The 16,279-nt window shown below is 43.5% G+C and overlaps 1 protein-coding gene across 3 annotated transcripts in view; it reads right to left on the bottom strand.

Moving 5' to 3' along the window:
* Positions 1-10,230, bottom strand: part of MUC13 (mucin 13, cell surface associated) — a 30,792-nt gene extending 20,562 nt beyond the window's left edge. For 2 of the 3 annotated variants that reach the window (XM_045088783.1, XM_045088784.1), the window contains exons 1-3: positions 10,098-10,230; positions 3,610-3,825; positions 505-1,218 (exon numbers count right to left, since the gene is read on the bottom strand). In XM_045088783.1, coding sequence (XP_044944718.1) covers positions 505-1,218; positions 3,610-3,661 — 766 coding nt within the window. In that variant the 5' untranslated portion in view covers positions 3,662-3,825; positions 10,098-10,230. The remainder of the gene's footprint in view (positions 1-504; positions 1,219-3,609; positions 3,826-10,097) is intronic. The other variant, XM_045088785.1, reaches the window with a different exon arrangement.
* Between the last annotated feature and the right edge of the window lie 6,049 nt (positions 10,231-16,279).

Below are 16,279 nucleotides of genomic sequence, written 5' to 3'. Positions count from 1 at the left end.
AGGCTCCAATTCCATGAATTAACTCAAATTCCAGATTGTGATCGTCCATCATCGTAATGTCCCACTTTTCACTAATACTATTGAGGAGTCAGGGAAGAACAGACTCCTTCCTTGGGTAGATCAGGTAGCTAGACAAGTGTGGCTGGCAAGGCAGTGCTTGTTGGGATCTGGCCTTCTCAGAGAAGCTGAAACTATTTCTAAAAAATTTCCTGGAGAAGTAGCTTGCATAATGTCCACATTCATAAAAACATTCCACATCTAGCTTCAAGCAGCAAGTGGGAAGGAAAGGAGAGCAGAATGAATCTGTGGCTTAGCTTTTAGGGTCTCTGCCATCACTACTAGCCTTTGTGACTCCAGTTTTTAATTCCAGGGGTTCATGGTCAGGGAAACCTTGGGTGTTTTTATACCCACTTCTCTCTGCCTGCAGAACACACTTACCTACTGTCCTCCACAATGTCCTGCCTCCACAAGTAAGCAGTCTCTGAGAGAAGGAATCGCTCTTACCTGTGGGACCGGAGTTTGAGGTGCTGATTGTGGACAAAGTGATGTTGCCAGAAGTCACTGGAGTAAGAGTCTCTGAAGAATTATTCTGTGTGCCTGGGGTGATGGTTGATCCATTACTTGTTGGAGAAGGAGCAGTTGAGCCCAAATTGCCACTTCCAGGGGGGCTGGTGTTAGTGGCAGCTATAGGTGTTGTTGCAGCAGTTGTGTTTGTTTTATTTTCTGTAGATGTGACTGTGGAGTCTGGAACTGGACTTGATACAGGAACCGTGGGAGTGGATAGAGCTGGTGGGGTGGGAGCGGTAGTAGGTGATGGAGATTTTGTGGGAGCAGTAGATGACGCTTCTGTAGGAGTGGTAGTAGATGACGGAGACTTTGTGGGAGCAGTAGATGACGCTTCTGTAGGAGTGGTAGTAGATGACGGAGACTTTGTGGGAGCAGTAGATGACGCTTCTGTAGGAGTGGTAGTAGATGACGGAGACTTTGTGGGAGCAGTAGATGACGCTTCTGTAGGAGTGGTAGTAGATGACGGAGACTTTGTGGGAGCAGTAGATGACGCTTCTGTAGGAGTGGTAATAGATGACAGAGATTTTGTGGTAGTAGTAGGTGGCATTTCTGTGGGACTACTAGATGGAATTATTGAAGAAGCAGATGGAGTTGGTGTGGTGCTGGGTGAACTCATGCCTGAAGTGGGCTGAAGTGTATCTGACTGGACAGCTGGGGGAATAGAGATACCAAGTTTCAGAAGGCAGAACACTCAATATATACTGGCAGTTGCTACTATTTCATATTATGAGTACCCAATGATGCTCTTCTGATAAACAAATATAGGTGACTACATTAAAAATGAAAATACATCGGACACCAGGGTGGCTAAGTCATTAAGCGTCTGCCTTTGGCTCAGGTCATGATCCCAGCGTCCTGGAATTGAGTCCTGCATCGGGTCTTTTGCTCAGCGGGGAGCCTGCTTCTCCCTCTGCCTGCCACCCCCCTCTTTGTGCTCTCTCTTTTTCTGACAAATAAATAAAATCTTAGAAAAAAAAAAACAGGAAAATACAGGACTGCTTCGAACACACACACAGATCCACATAATAAATAAAATAAAAAATTAAACAGACAAAACTGGAAAAAATGTTATTGAAATCTGTTACAAAAAATATGTATGAAGATGAATACCAAGAAGTTACATCTTTTCTTCCTGCAGTTGCTGAACTATGAATCTGGCTTTTTAACACTCCTGAGTAGTCCTCTGTGAGGACAACTGAAAGCGCCAGCAGGGGGTGCTGTTACTACCCAAAAGTGGCCTCCTTTTGAGGCAATTGTCCTCATTTCCCATTTATAAAGCATTTTAGGGAGGGTTAGAAAGGGAGCATGTTTAAAAGAATGATGAGGGGAGCCTGGGTGGCTCAGTGGGTTTAAGCCTCTGCCTTTGGCTCAGGTCATGATCTCAGGGTCCTGGGATCAAGCCCCGCGTTGGGCTCTCTGCTCAACAGGGATCCTGCTTCCTTCCCCCACCCCCACCTCTCTGCAGACTTGTGATCTCTGTCTGTCAAATAAAAAAATAAAGGGGCGCCTGGGTGGCTCAGTGGGTTAAGCCGCTGCCTTCGGCTCGGGTCATGATCTCAGGGTCCTGGGATCGAGTCCCACATCGGGCTCTCTGCTCAGCGGGGAGCCTGCTTCCCTCTCTCTCTCTCTGCCTGCCTCTCAGTGTACTTGTAATTTCTCTCTGTCAAATAAATAAATAAAATCTTTAAAATAAATAAATAAATAAAAATAAAATAATAAAATCTTAAAAAAATGATGAAATAAAAATACTTCATTAAGTGTGTATTAAACTTTCTTCCCAAATTTTTTTTCTAGTGATGTTTACCCATTAATAATTTTAGACACATTGATTTTTTTAAAGAGTAGGATGAGTAGAGATGATCTTTGCCCTAAAGGCTACAGTGATCATCAGAATTGCCTTTTTTCAACTCTTAGGAATCCCTGAACTCATGGAAAAGTAAACCCTTAGTGGTCCAGTGATTAGTCTTCTGGAACCCTTCATTGTCTCAAAGAACTCTGACATTGATAACCAGTTAAAAATAATTATTAAATGCTTTAGTGAGAAAACAAAAAAAGTTTTAGTGAGGAAGCAATTCCTAAACCGTCATATTTAAAACCAAAAAACCAAAAAACCAAAACCCAAAAAACAAAAAACCCTGGGTCTGTGAGTAACCCCCCCACCCCCCCCACCCCGACAGAATCTGGGTCTTCACCTTCAACGGGGTCTGGCTCAAATAATCATTGAAGGTTAAAGAGATAAACAATGGGTCTTCTAGCAGCAAGGAAACGACTCATCTTGACCGATTTCTGCTTCTTTTTTCATCTAACAAGGGCGTACCCTATGCCAGATAGTAACTGTGAAATCGATATAAGTATCCCCTTTTGACAGAAGAGCCCCCACTAACCAGAGGGGTTTAGGGATTTGCCCAGAGGTAAGCCTTAATTCCCATGGAGAAGCGATCAGAGGACTGTTGATGCTAGCTAGAACCAGAAATTAAACCAGACCCTGTAGGGGCCAAAGGAAAGGCTACCAGGCACCAGACCTTTTGAATCTACTGATTTGTGCTTGTCTGACCTGAGGAACTCTGGAGGACAAATCTCTGACTTGCTGAACCCCACACCCCATATAGTCCAGAGGCCCCTTGACTTCTGCTCTGTCTTCCTTCACCTCAGACTTAAATACCCTGTCTTTGAGCAGAGTCAGAAAATAGCCTGCTGGGCCACAGAACTGGTACAGTAAGCCTGTTAGTTCTAGCTCCAAGACAGCAAATGCAATTAAAAGAATTAAAAATAGTAAATATGTTGGGCACCTGGGTGGGTCCGTAGGTTAAGCATCTGTTTGGCTCAAGTCATGATTCCAGGGTCTTGATCCCAGGGTCCTGCCTGGGGGTGGGGGGGAGGGCGGGGATGGTCCCTGCTTGGGAGTCTGCTTCTCCCTCTCCCTCTGCTCCTCCCCGCTTCCTGTGCTTGTGCCATTCTCTCTCAAATAAATCAATAAAATCATTAAAAAAAATAAAATGTAAAAACAGCAATCATTTTAAAAAACTGTAAAATGTTTCTTACCTGAGGTTGCAAAAAGGAGGCTGAGAAGAGTGAGGTGAGCAAGGGCTCTCATTTTAGACGTTCTTGCTGGGCTGTCCAAGGAGGAAATGACTTCCCCTCAACCGTCTTTAGTTTTTAACCCGCTTTTGGGTGCAAAGTCCAGTCATTAACTGACGTCAGTGAGCCAGAGGCAATTACTTGTTGGGGTTTGGTCCCATACCATAAGTCTCTTCTGAGCTTTTGAGATAAAAGAAGTGGGCCTGGCCTTAGAGAACAATTTTCTGTTCAGAATATTCTTCCAAATTATTATAGTCCAAAATAGTTCAAAATAGCCTAAATATCCTTGGGAGGTGGTGTGGGGTGGGGGAGCAGTTAATCTCTATACCCCAACTATCCCCGGGCGACCACCTGTTAGGAGGCCACCATTCGTTTGAACACCCGATGGGAGCATCTGTGGGCCACTCCCTGCCATTTGAACGTGGAGATGCAGTTTCCTCCCACTGTAGCTTCAAGAATCCCTGGGGGGCTCTACCATGGTTTCCCCACACTGTGGCCTAGCTTTTGGTCGGCCTCCCTGAAGGCCACTTTGAGCAACTTTGTAATCCTGTCTCCAGGTTTCCATGGCTCTCCACATAGCACTTTACCGAGACAAGGCCCCCTATTCATGCCCTCAAACACACTCGATCTCCAACTGTAGCATTTAGCCTAACTTTACTGAAGGCTTGGGGGTGACCACTCCAGGAGGGGGAAATTCGGTGCAAAAAAGGAAAAACTTAAAACAGATGACTACGTGTTTTCACTCCTTGGTTGTTCTCTGGCTGGCCGTCTGCTCCCAGCTCCTCGACTCATCTCTTGTCCCTGAACCCCTGACTTCTTGCCACCTTCTGGGAACCAGGCTTGTCACTCAGAGAGGAGCCTTCTGAACCCAGGCCTCCCTCCCTACAGCTCAGAACCACAGCTCTCCCAGGGCCCAGGCCTGCCAGAGGGTGAATCCAATCACCCCTTGGAAATATTAGCCAGAGTTTTACCTCTCACCTTAGTGAAGACCAATTTTTTTTTGTTATATTATTACAGAGAAGATTGCTTCCTTGTGGTCCCAAAAGTCTCCGTTCAGGAGTAGGATTTTGGGTTTACTCTTATATAGCCAAGAGGCTCGTTTAAATATTTTTCCCCAACAAGGAAAACTGTGCTATTACTCTCAGCTTGAAGGATCCTGGCCCCAGAAGTTAAATCAAAGCCTCTTTTTCACCTTTTCTCTTTTTAAATTTGCTTTACTGAGTTAGGCCTAACTTACATCAATAAACGGATCCCTTTAACATGTAAAATTCAGTGAGTTTTGATAGATGTGTATATATGTGAAACTACCACTATAATCATGATACAGAACATTTCTCTCACACCCAAAAGTTTCCTCTTGCCCCTGTGCAGCCCATTCCTCCCTCCACCCCCAACCCCAGGCAATGACTAACCTGCTTTTTGTCACTAGCGATTTAGTTTGCTTTTTCTAAAAATGTGTATAAATGGAGTAATAAGGTATGTACTAGCCTATGTTTGAAGCTCCTCCTTGGTACAATGATTTCAAAATTCATCCATATTACTGTGTATATCAGTCCTTTCTTTTACAATGTATGTATAATTTATCTATCATGTACATATGTACAATTTATATATAATAATTTATGTAATTATTTTAAAGTTGTGATATGGGCATATACCTACGAAATGATGATCATAATCAACATATCAAATGTTCTCATAATCCCCAAAAGCTTTGTGCCTGTCCTTCCATACAACCCCAGTTTGAGGTAACCACTAATCTGCTTCCTGTCACTATAGATTAGTTTGCATTTTCTAGAATTTTATAGAAATGGAATCATACGGATGTACTGTGTTTGGGGATTTTTATTTTTTGGTCTGGCTTCTTTTATTCAGCATAATTATTCTGAGATTCATCCCTGTTGTTTTGTGTATTAATAGTATGTACATATAATTCTGCATTCATCTGCAAGTGTTTCCTTAGGATAAATTCCCAGAAGTGAATCTCTCAGTTATTTCTCAGTCAAAAAAACACATTTTAGGAAAGATATTATTGGGGCGCCTGGGTGGCTCAGTGGGCTAAAGCCTTTCCCTTCGGCTCGGGTCATGATCCCAGGGTCCTGGGATCGAGCCCTGCATTGGGATCTCTGCTCGACAGGGAGCCTGCTTTCTCCTCTCTCTCCCCCTGCCTGCCTCTCTGCCTACTTGTGATCTCTGTCTGACCTGAGCGGAAGGCAGATGCTTAACCGGCTGAGCCACCCAGGTGCCCCCCGCAAAACCATTTTTTATAGCTCTTACTATCTGTTGCTGAATGTCCTTTTGAAGGGAATATAGCCTTTGTAAGCTTATGAAATTATTTGTACCCTCACCAGAACTGGATATTCTCCATGCAGGCATTTTTAAAGATGTGAAATTTTATTGTATTTTATTTTGCTAGTAGCATGTCCTTGAAATGAGTGAAGAATATTTTCCTCACATTGCTTTATGAATTTTATTTTCTCTTCTACAAATCATTCAATTGTGACAGCCAACTTTTGGGAGATAAGTTATCCAAAAACACTGTGAATCTGAAGAGCCAGGACCATATCCCATTTACTTCGCATTCCCTGGACGCTGTACCTCGAGCAAACTGAATGGCATTTGCCCATTCTTTCCTTTGTTCCATAAATGTTTACCCAGCACTTGCTATGTGTCATCTGCTCTGCAGGGCACAAAGGAGTGAACAAAGCAAGGAAGTTCTCAAGGAAGGTGGACAACAGACAACCAAACTGACAAAGAGGCCAAGTAAGCTCCTGTTGTGGCGAAGGGCATGGAGGAGACGAACTGGGGGGCCTGTGGTCAGGTGGGGAGAGCAGCTCCTTTAGCTGAGACCACCAAGAACCCTCCTTGCCTTCTCCTGCTTCAATGCTCCCATGACTTCCTGTTGTCGGAATAAAATTCACATTCCCCGTGGCTCAGGCCCCCTCTGCCTCTCTGACATCACCACACCCTTATCTCCTGGAATTAAGCTCTTGGAGAAGTTGTATGGAGGGGTTTTCCCCAGGAAGTAACTTGACCTCTCACCTACTCACTGACCAGTACAGGGGTGGTGTAGGGGAGTTGTTACACACCGGTGCGGATACTCCCTTTCTGCCCAAACTGTAATTCAGGTTTCCTCAGAGAGATCTGAGAAGTTCTAGAGATTATAACACTGCTTGTAGGGGGGCTAGTACCGGGCCCCTGGGCTTGTTGCTCTTCGGGGGAAAAACTGCCGTCAACCGTAGGAAGTATGTGAGCACCTGTCTGGGGGTTGTAGTAGTTTTTGGTTTGTACCTGTCAGCTTCCCCAGTCCACTGTCTCCTAAAATGAGAGATGGCGGGATGAGAGCAGTGGCCCCTGAAGTGCTTCCCCAGACCAGTAGCAGCTCCATGACTTGGGAACTTTTAGAAATGTACCTTTATGGGGTGCCTGGGTGGCTCAGCGGGTTAAAGCCTCTCCCTCGGCTCAGGTCATGATCCCAGGGTCCTGGGATCAAGCCCTGCAACAGGCTAGAGAGCCTGCTCAGCAGGGAGCCTGCTTCCTCCTCTCTTTCTCTCTGCCTGCCTCTCCACCTACTTGTGATCTCTCTCTCTGTCAAATAAATAAATAAAATCTTAAAAAAAAAAAGAAGAAGAAAGAAGTGTACCTTTCTGGCCGAAGCCCAGACTTAGTGCATCAGCTGTCTGGGTTTTAACAAGACCCCAGGTAACTAGCGTGTGTGCTCAGGTCAGGCCGTCTGTGGTCTGTGGTCACCATTAGAAAACACAGATTCACTTGGAGGGGGAAAGTAATTGCCTTTTCGAATGTGTTTCAGTCATTCTGATTACACCAGGAGAAATTCACGTTTACTGCCAGTATATCTAACACCTGCTCTGATACTTGCATATTTCCCTTTGCAAGGAAGATAGAGCAGCCCCAGGCACAGAGCCTTTGGCGAGATCTCCCTCTAGACAACCCACTAACACTTTATTTTTATTGTATTTATTTTATGGTGACTTTATATTTATGGTAAAAGAAACTAGTTTTTAATTTAGGTGATGATGTAAAGTTTAATTTAAAAGTAAATTTATTTTGGCAGTGGGTGGCTCAGTTGGTTAAGCATCTGCCTTCGGCTCAGGTCATGATCCCAGGGTCCTCGGATGAAGCCTCACATTGGGGGCCCAGCTCAGCAGGGAGTCAGTTTCTCCCTCTTCCTCTGCCCCTCCTCCCGCTCATGCACACATGCACTCTCTCTTTCTCAAATAAATAAACTCTTATTCTTTTAATTTAAAAAATTTTTTTCAAAGATTTTATTTCTTTATTTGACACAGAGAGAGATAGCAAGAAAGGGAACACAAGCAGGGGGAGTGGGAGAGGGAGAGGCAGGCTTCCCACTGAGCAGGGACCCTAGTGCAGGGCTGGATCCCAGAACCCTGGGATCATGACCCAAACAGAAGACAGACGCTTAACTGACTGAGCTACCCAGGGGCCCCCATAAATAAACTCTTAAAAAAAAAAAAAAAAGTAAATTCATTTAGGTCATACGGTGCCTGGGTGGCTCAGTCAGTTGAGTGTCTGAGTTCAGGTCAGGTCATGATCCTGGGGTCCTGGGACTGAGCCCCATGATCAAACCCTGTGTCAGGCCTCTGCTCAGCAGGGAATATGCTTGTCCCTCTCCCTCTGCATATCACCCCCCCCAAATAAATAAAATCTTAAAAATAAAAAAATGTAAATTAATTTAGGTCTTAAATAAGCCAATTTCAAGAACAATATTCTAGGAGAAAGAGTAAAGATAATATGTAGTTTGACAAGAATCTTGAAGGTGGTACAAAATTGCCTAACAGTCAGAAGTCACCATGCTAGGGTACATCCTTGGGTGACTTGAAGAAAAGTTCTTTCAGACTTACTGGCGGTGTGGAAGCAAACAAGTAAGTTACCTAAAAAAGAAATACAAACTACCAGCACCATGAAAAATGAAACATTACACTAGAAAAAAAAGAAAGCTAACCCAAACCTCAGTGGAGCTGACCTATTGTTTTCTAATAGAATTTAATCAGGTAAGTGCTTATTCTTGGGCATTTGGCTCCCATACCCAGCTGACTGTCAGTCATGGGGGAGGTCAATGACATTTAAACTTGACATTCAAGGCTTGAACTCAACTGGCAACTATCCTAATAATCTTTAACCAGACATTCTTTTTGATTATTGGTCATTACGTATGAAATGTCTCTTCTGGGGCACCTGGGTGCCCCAGTCAGTTAAGTGTCTGCCTTCGGCTCAGGTCATAATCCCGGGTTTCTGGGATTGAACCTCATGTTGGGCTCAGCACTTGATGGGAAGTCTGTTTCTCCATCTGCCCCTTCCCCCCGACTTGTGTGCGCTTGCTCTCTCTCTCTCTAATAAATAAATAAAATCTTAAAAAAAAATGTCTTTTCTAAGAAGGAATTTTTGATTTGGCTTTCTAAGGAATGGTTTTCTCTATGACAAATTTGAAATAAAACCTCACCATGTACTCACAAGCAATAACCTGAGAGGTTGCTCTGCGCTAGGAACCGATTAAATACTATGACTGCAGGCCTGTTTTAGGGCAAAGATTTAAAGAATGATAAAAATTGCTGTTGGCAATGGTGCGTGACAAACAGACCTTATGCACAGCTTTTGGGGGAAGGGAAAGTTGGCAATACATATTACAGACCTTTAAAAATGGGCATACGCCAACTTCTGGAAAGATAGCAGAGTAGGAGGATCCTGAGCTCATCTCGTCCCAGAGACATGCTGAGGTCACAGCCAGATCGGTGCAACTAACTCTGAAACCAACCCAAAGACTGGCAGAACAGACTTTCCACAGGGAACTGTAGAGAGGCCCCAACAAGAAGGGTAGGAGGGACAGAGACAGGTTGGGAACCAAACCCCCAGCAGGACTAACCCCAAGCAGGAGGGCTACCATTTGCACAGAGAAAGAAGCAAGAGGATCAGATGCCATCCCAGGCCAGGGAGACCTGCCCTGGGAAGACCACTACCCATAACATTTGACTTTAAAACCGGGGGGGGGGGGTAACTCTCCAAGTTTTATAATAATCAGGGCTTAACTCTGGGTCCTTTAAAAATCAGTGGGCATGGGACACCTGGGTGGCTCAGCCGGTTGAGAGTCTGCCTTTGGCTCAGGTCATAATCCCCGGGTCCTCAGACTGAGTCCTACAGCAGGCTCCCTGCTCAGCGGGGAGTCAGTCTGCTTCTACCTCTCCCTCTGCCTGCTGCTCCCCCGGCTTGTGCTCTCTTATATTCTCGCTCTCTTTCTGGAAAATAAATAAATAAAATCTTAAAAAAAAATCAGCAGCCTTAGTTCTGGGAGAGCTGAAAGAGAGAGGAAGCAGAGTCCCTGCCCTTTAAGAAGCACCAGAAAACCCCATTCAGATACAGCAAAGAAGTAGCAGTTTGAACAGAGCCCTAGGTATATGTGAAGGAGATTTACTTACTAATCTCAGAATGGCTGCTGGAGGGGCAGGCTTCTTCAGGAGACTTCTCCAAGAGCTAAAGGGCTGAACGCACCTTTCTCCTCTCCACCCCCAGCGTGGACAGCAGGACACTCACAGAACCAGCAGGAACACGCCGGACCTAGCTGGCTAGCCCGGGTGCCCCACCCCCAGGTCTCCTGTAGAGCTACCCGACCCAACTTGCACGACTCAGCTGGAGTCCCTCCAAAGCGGCTCATGCCCTGGAGCGTAGAAGGTGACCACACACACACCAGTGTGCCTGCAGTCCCAGCAGCCAAACTCACGTTAGACCACCAAACGAGTCTCAATAAATTCAAAAAGACTGAGATCACATTATATATCATTCTGGACCACAGCAATAGGAAACTAGAAATCAATCACAAGTAAAAGTGTGGAAAGAAAGACCACAAACACAGGGAGGGTAAATAACATGCTACTAAACACTGAATGGGTCAACCAAGGAATCAAAGAGGAAATAAAAAATTAAAAACAGAATTACCAGGGGTGCCTGGGTGGCTCAGTAGGTTAAGCCTCTGCCTTCAGCTCAGGTCGTGGTCTCGGGGTCCTAGGATCGAGCCTCAAGTCGGGCTCTCTGCTCAGCGGGGAGCCTGCTTCCCCTTCTCTCTCTGCCTGCCTCTTTGCCTACTTGTGATCTCTCTCTCCGTCAAATAAATAAAATCTTTAAAAACAAATAGAATTACCATATGATTCAGTACGAAAAATGAAAACAGTAATTTGGAAAGATACATGCTTCCTATGCTCATTGCAGCATTATTTACAATAGCCAAGATAGGGAATCAATGCAAGTGTCCATCCACAGATGAATGGATAAAGAAGACACGCTACATATATGATCTACATGCAATGGAATATTATTTGGCCATAAAAAGGATGAGATCTTGCCATTTTCAACAACATGGATGGACCTAGAGGGTATTGTGCTAATAAGTCATTCAGAGATAAATACCATATGATTTCACTCATATGTGGAATTGAAGAAACAAATGAACAAGCAAAGAAAAAAGAAAAAGAGAAAGCAGGAAACAGACTCTTATCTATAGCAAAAAACTGATGGTTACCAGGGGGGAGTTGGGTGGGGGAAGGGATGAAAGGGGTGGTGGGGATTAAAGACGACATTTACCTTGATGAGCACTGATGTAAAGGATTGTTGAATCTATATTGTACACCTGAAACTAATAAAACACTGTACAGTTACACTTCAATAAAAAAAAAAAAGAAAGAAAAGAATATGGAAATATCCCTTGATCAGCAATTCCATTCTAGGAATTTGTCCTAAGGAAATAGCTAGACATGTGCTCAAAGACATTGGTACATTGATGTAGCTTGGTCAAAACAAGTTTGGTGAATTCTTGAGAAAAATACTATGTAGTCATCATCCCAAAAGAAAATTTCAACAATACTGTATTTTTACTAAGTGTGAATAAACTACAACATAGTATATACCAGGAGGTATGGGGGGTGGGTTCCACCTGCTAGTGCTGAGTTTGCATTATTTGCTTCATTCACCAAATACTTTAGTGTATCTATATGTGCCAGAAACGGTCCCAGGCTCTGAGGTTATAGTGACGAACCGAAATGAGCATTTCTGAGGCAACTCTTGCAAAGCGCTTAAGGACACATTCCCGATGTGGTGGGAACATGTATAATGGGAAAAGCTCTCCTCGAAACACTGCGAAGGGCAGGGTAAGGGTGACACTCGGCAGAGGTCAGCACACACTGGGCACGCGATAGCCCTCCCCTGGCTGACTTTCTTCAGCGGTGTGAAAATAAAAGAGAACTCATTTAAAACCGAGCTGGGAAGCCCTGACCGGGCTCTGTCACTCTTGTACCACTCCTGGCAGCCCGTATAACCAGCAGGAAGAAGGAAGATCATTCTTGACAAGGGAGGGGCAGTTTTCACAGAGCAATTTCACTGCCTGCTTGCAAGAAAAAGAAGGAAGATCCCTGCGCCAGCTACAGCACATGACCTGAATCCAATGAGAAACCACCCTAACCTCCAACTCTTGTTCTTCTCCAGTGAACTTGTGTTCAAAACAATCGTCCCCGATGTCTTCCTACAAGCTAACAGAAGTTGACCTTCCCTTTTCTTTGTCTCTGGACTTGCTTGTGGTCTGCCATACTTTCCAATTCTTCTGTTATTCCTACATAGGCTTATTTTGCTGGTTAAATAACCGGCTATTTTATTTGTAAGTTTGATAAGGACAGAAATCCCCATTTCTGCTCCACTGAGGGAAGCAGCTGCCTCCCAGGGCAGAACCAGAAACGACTCTCCCTTCTGACCTCCTGCCTGGGTGTGGGGCCTGCCTCTCTAGGGACCCTCGTCCTTCCTGTTTGGAGACTTCTCTCCCAGTGGACCTGGTTCCTCTTCCCAGAAGGCCGCTAGTGTCTTCGTAAATCATAGGGATAGAGGGCAGGAGGTGGGCAGCGGTCTCTGCAGAAGTTCTCTCCAGAAGTGATCTCGTCCTGCTGAGGCAAGCTCCCTAGTAACCATCTGCCTGCATTTGTAGTTCTTCAAAGGATACTTCCACATTTCCCAATAATGCCTTCTTGGAGGGTCAAGTAAATGTGTGGGTTAGTGAACTGAAAAACTACCAGTAGGGCACAATGTCTGGGAACGTTTCGGGCTCTGAGGAAAACTTCAAGTTTGAGTGGCAATACCCTGGTAGCCTCTGAGAGCTGGGCCCCCAGGGTGGTGACTCCATGAGGACCCAGCGTGGAGTGGGGAGGAAGGTGGTTTTCCCCAGTGCCTCAGTTCATAGCCATCGTACAGACTATAAAGTGATATCCAGGTAATTTTTAATTCTCTCATAATAATCAAAAACAAACAATTGCAAGTATTGGTGAAGATGTGCAGCCAGAACGCTCACATACTGCTGGTAGGAAAGCAGAACTGGGGCAGCCACTTTGGGAAACATTCGGATGGTTCCTCAGAGTTAGACACAGAGTCACCCTGTGACCCAGCCAATTTTCTTCTTGATCTATTCCTAAGAGAAATGACAATATGTCATCACAAAAACTTACACATGAACGTTCATTATTCATAACAGCCAGAAGATAGGAAGAGCCCAGTGTCCATCAGCTGATGAATAAATAAAATAGGTACATCCATACAATGGAATATTGTTTTGTCATAAAAAAGAGGTTCTGATGCATGCTACCATGTGGGTGAAGCTTGAAAGTATTGTGCTGAGTAAAACAAGCCAGTCCCCAAAGATCACGTATCAGATGGTTCCATTTATATTTAATGTCCAGAATGGGCAAAGCTATGGAGACAGAAAGTGGGTTAGTTATGGCCTAGGGATATGGGGGAGGAGGGAGGATTGGGGGATGATGGTGGAGAAAGTACAAGATTCTTTGTGGGATGAAGTAAAAGTTCTAAAATTGGTTGTGGTGATGCACTGAATTAAATGAGTAAATTGTTTGGTATATAAATTATATCTCAAGCTGCTACAAAAAAGAAGGAAAAAAAGCAAAGAAGAAGAAGGAGGAGGAAGATGAAGAGGAGGAGGAGGAGGAGGAGAAGATTTTATTTATTTATTTTTAAAGATTTTATTATTTATTTGTGTGTGAGAGAGAGAGTGAGAGCGAGTGTGCACACAAGCAGGCAGAGTGGCAGGCAGAGAGAGAAGCAGGCTCCCCACTGAGCAAGGAGCCCAATGTGGGACTCGATCCCAGGACCCTGGGATCATGACCTGAGCCGAAGGCAGCAGCTTAACCAACTGAGCCACCCATGTGTCCCAAGAAAAAGATTTTAGAAAGTGAGCCCGGGGCACCTGGCTGGCTCAGTTGGATAAGTGTCTGCCTTCTGCTTAGGTCATAATCTCAGGGTCCTGGGATTGAGCCCCACATCGGGATCTACACTCAGTGGGGAGTCTGTTTCTCTGTCTCTCTTTACCCCTGCTCACTCTCTTTCTCTCTCAAATAAATAAATAAGGTTAAAAATATTTTTTAAATTTAAGATACACACAAACAAATAAATAAATTGAGCAGGGGTGGATTAGGTAGAAACCACACCAGTGCACTTTTAGAGAGGGCTGTCCGAAAGGACATTTTTATTTGCCTACAGACAACCTTTGGTAAGGACCACAATTCTGTATAGTTCAGAAAAGCTATAGAAATACAGTTATTAATATTAATAGCTTACTTTGAAAAAGCACTTACTACATGCCTCCATATACACTTTAAACTTATTAACTCAAAACCATGAAGTATATTTACATCCATAATAGCACAGGTAGGACTGTTACTTAGATCAGGCTTAGCAAACACTTCCTATGAAGAGCTAGATACTAAGTATTTTAGGCTTTGTGGGCCATGAGGCAAAATTGAAGATATTATGTAAACATTTACAGAGAAAAGAAACACATTTCCAAAATAAATGCTATTGATGAAATTTAGAATATAATAATAAATGAGCACAATTTTTTATAATACTGGTTTACTAACAGAAGAGTGGAATTCCTTGGCGGGGATAGTATTTTGTTAATTGAAGTTAGAAATCAGGTTCCCCATCATCAAAACTGATCACAAATGTTCAACTGTTAATGCTGATTTATAATGACATTTTATGTATTTCATTTTGAAAATGTCCACACAGATAGGTACTGCAAATGCTGACATCAGTCCATGAACACATAATTTTAATTGCGTATATTCATTGCTCAGAAGACAGCTATAGAATTCTGTTAAATTCTCGCATTGGTGGTTTCCTTTTAGCATGTCATTATATTGCAAATTAATCTCATCCAATTGAAATTTAGGAAGATGGTCTTCTTAATTACATAGTAAAACAGATTTTGGAATATAGAAATTTTCTTCCTGTAATCAAGTCTGAAAAACACCATCAGACCTGTAGTTTAAGTTCAAAAAATATGTTGGCGGCAAATGTGTATAGGAAGGAAGATCTTGCTTTCTCATTTTCACTTTTGACCATGCGGGGAAGTATAGAAAACAGCTACATATTACTTGTGACTTACATACAACATTAGTTGTTCAAATGACCTTACCACAGTATAAAATCTGCTTGTAAGTACTGTTTTTCCCGTTTTTGCCTTGCAATTACAAGCTGAGTTTATTAGAAACCATCATTAGGTTTTTAGCAAAAGATCACTTTACGCCATTCTTGTAAAGTTTGGGAATAGTGGTTGAGAGTGGTTCTTCTCACTCAGAAAGATTTTAATCTCAGCCCTGCACTCATAAACTTCCAATAAAACTTTACAACTGCTGAGCCATCAAACTGCTTCATTGTAGGGTAAGTCAGAATACCAGATCCTATATCTGATAAAAGCAGGGCGCCTTGCTGGCTCCAGTTGAAGAGTACACAGCTCTTGATCAGGCTTGTGAATTCCAGCCTCACACTGGGTTTAGAGATTACTTAAAAATTAAGAAAAAAATTCTTTAGAAAGAGAAATGCACAGACCCAATGATGGTTAAGTCAACTGGCAGCAAATGAAGTTCGCTGTTGACACTACTCGTTCCTTAACAGGTGATATATTGAAATATTGTCCACAGAATACTCATGAATAATAGAATGAATTACCATAAGCTCTACTTTTATTTATTTTTAAATAAGATTATTTATTTATTTATTTACTTGACAGGGGGTGGGTGGGACACAAACCCAGGGAGTGGGAGAGGGAGAAGCAAGCTCCCCGCTGAGCAAGGAGCCCAATATGGGGCTCGATTCCAGGACCCTGGGACCATGACCTGAGCAGAAGGCAGATGCCCATGACTGAGCCACCCAGGCACCCCTACTTTTATTTTGAGTAAACACTATCCCCAATATGGGGCCTAACTTACAACCCCAAGATGGAGAGTCATACACTCTACTGACAGAGCCAGCCAGGTGCCCCAAACTACCATAAACTTTAAATGCCTAATGTTTTCATGCTCTGTAAATGAATCCAAGTATAGCTTTTTCTGCTCCATTTTTATTTCTACCACCTTCAGTTGTAACATCTTAGTAGATTGTACTTCAGTTTATACTGAAATAGTGTTTTCCCAGTTCCTTTGAAAATATTCTTTAAAAAAAAAAAAGCTTTATCAAGATTTAATGCACCCATTTAAAGGTTATAATTCTGGGTGCCTGGGTGGCTCAGTGGGTTGAGCCTCTGCCTTTGGCTCGGGTCATGATCCCAGAGTCT

This window comes from Mustela putorius, unplaced genomic scaffold (genome assembly GCF_011764305.1).
Source record: "Mustela putorius furo isolate JIRA1106 unplaced genomic scaffold, ASM1176430v1.1 tig00003834_pilon_pilon_pilon, whole genome shotgun sequence".
Lineage (NCBI taxonomy): Eukaryota > Metazoa > Chordata > Mammalia > Carnivora > Mustelidae > Mustela > Mustela putorius.
This window is presented reverse-complemented; position numbering and strand designations above follow the sequence as displayed.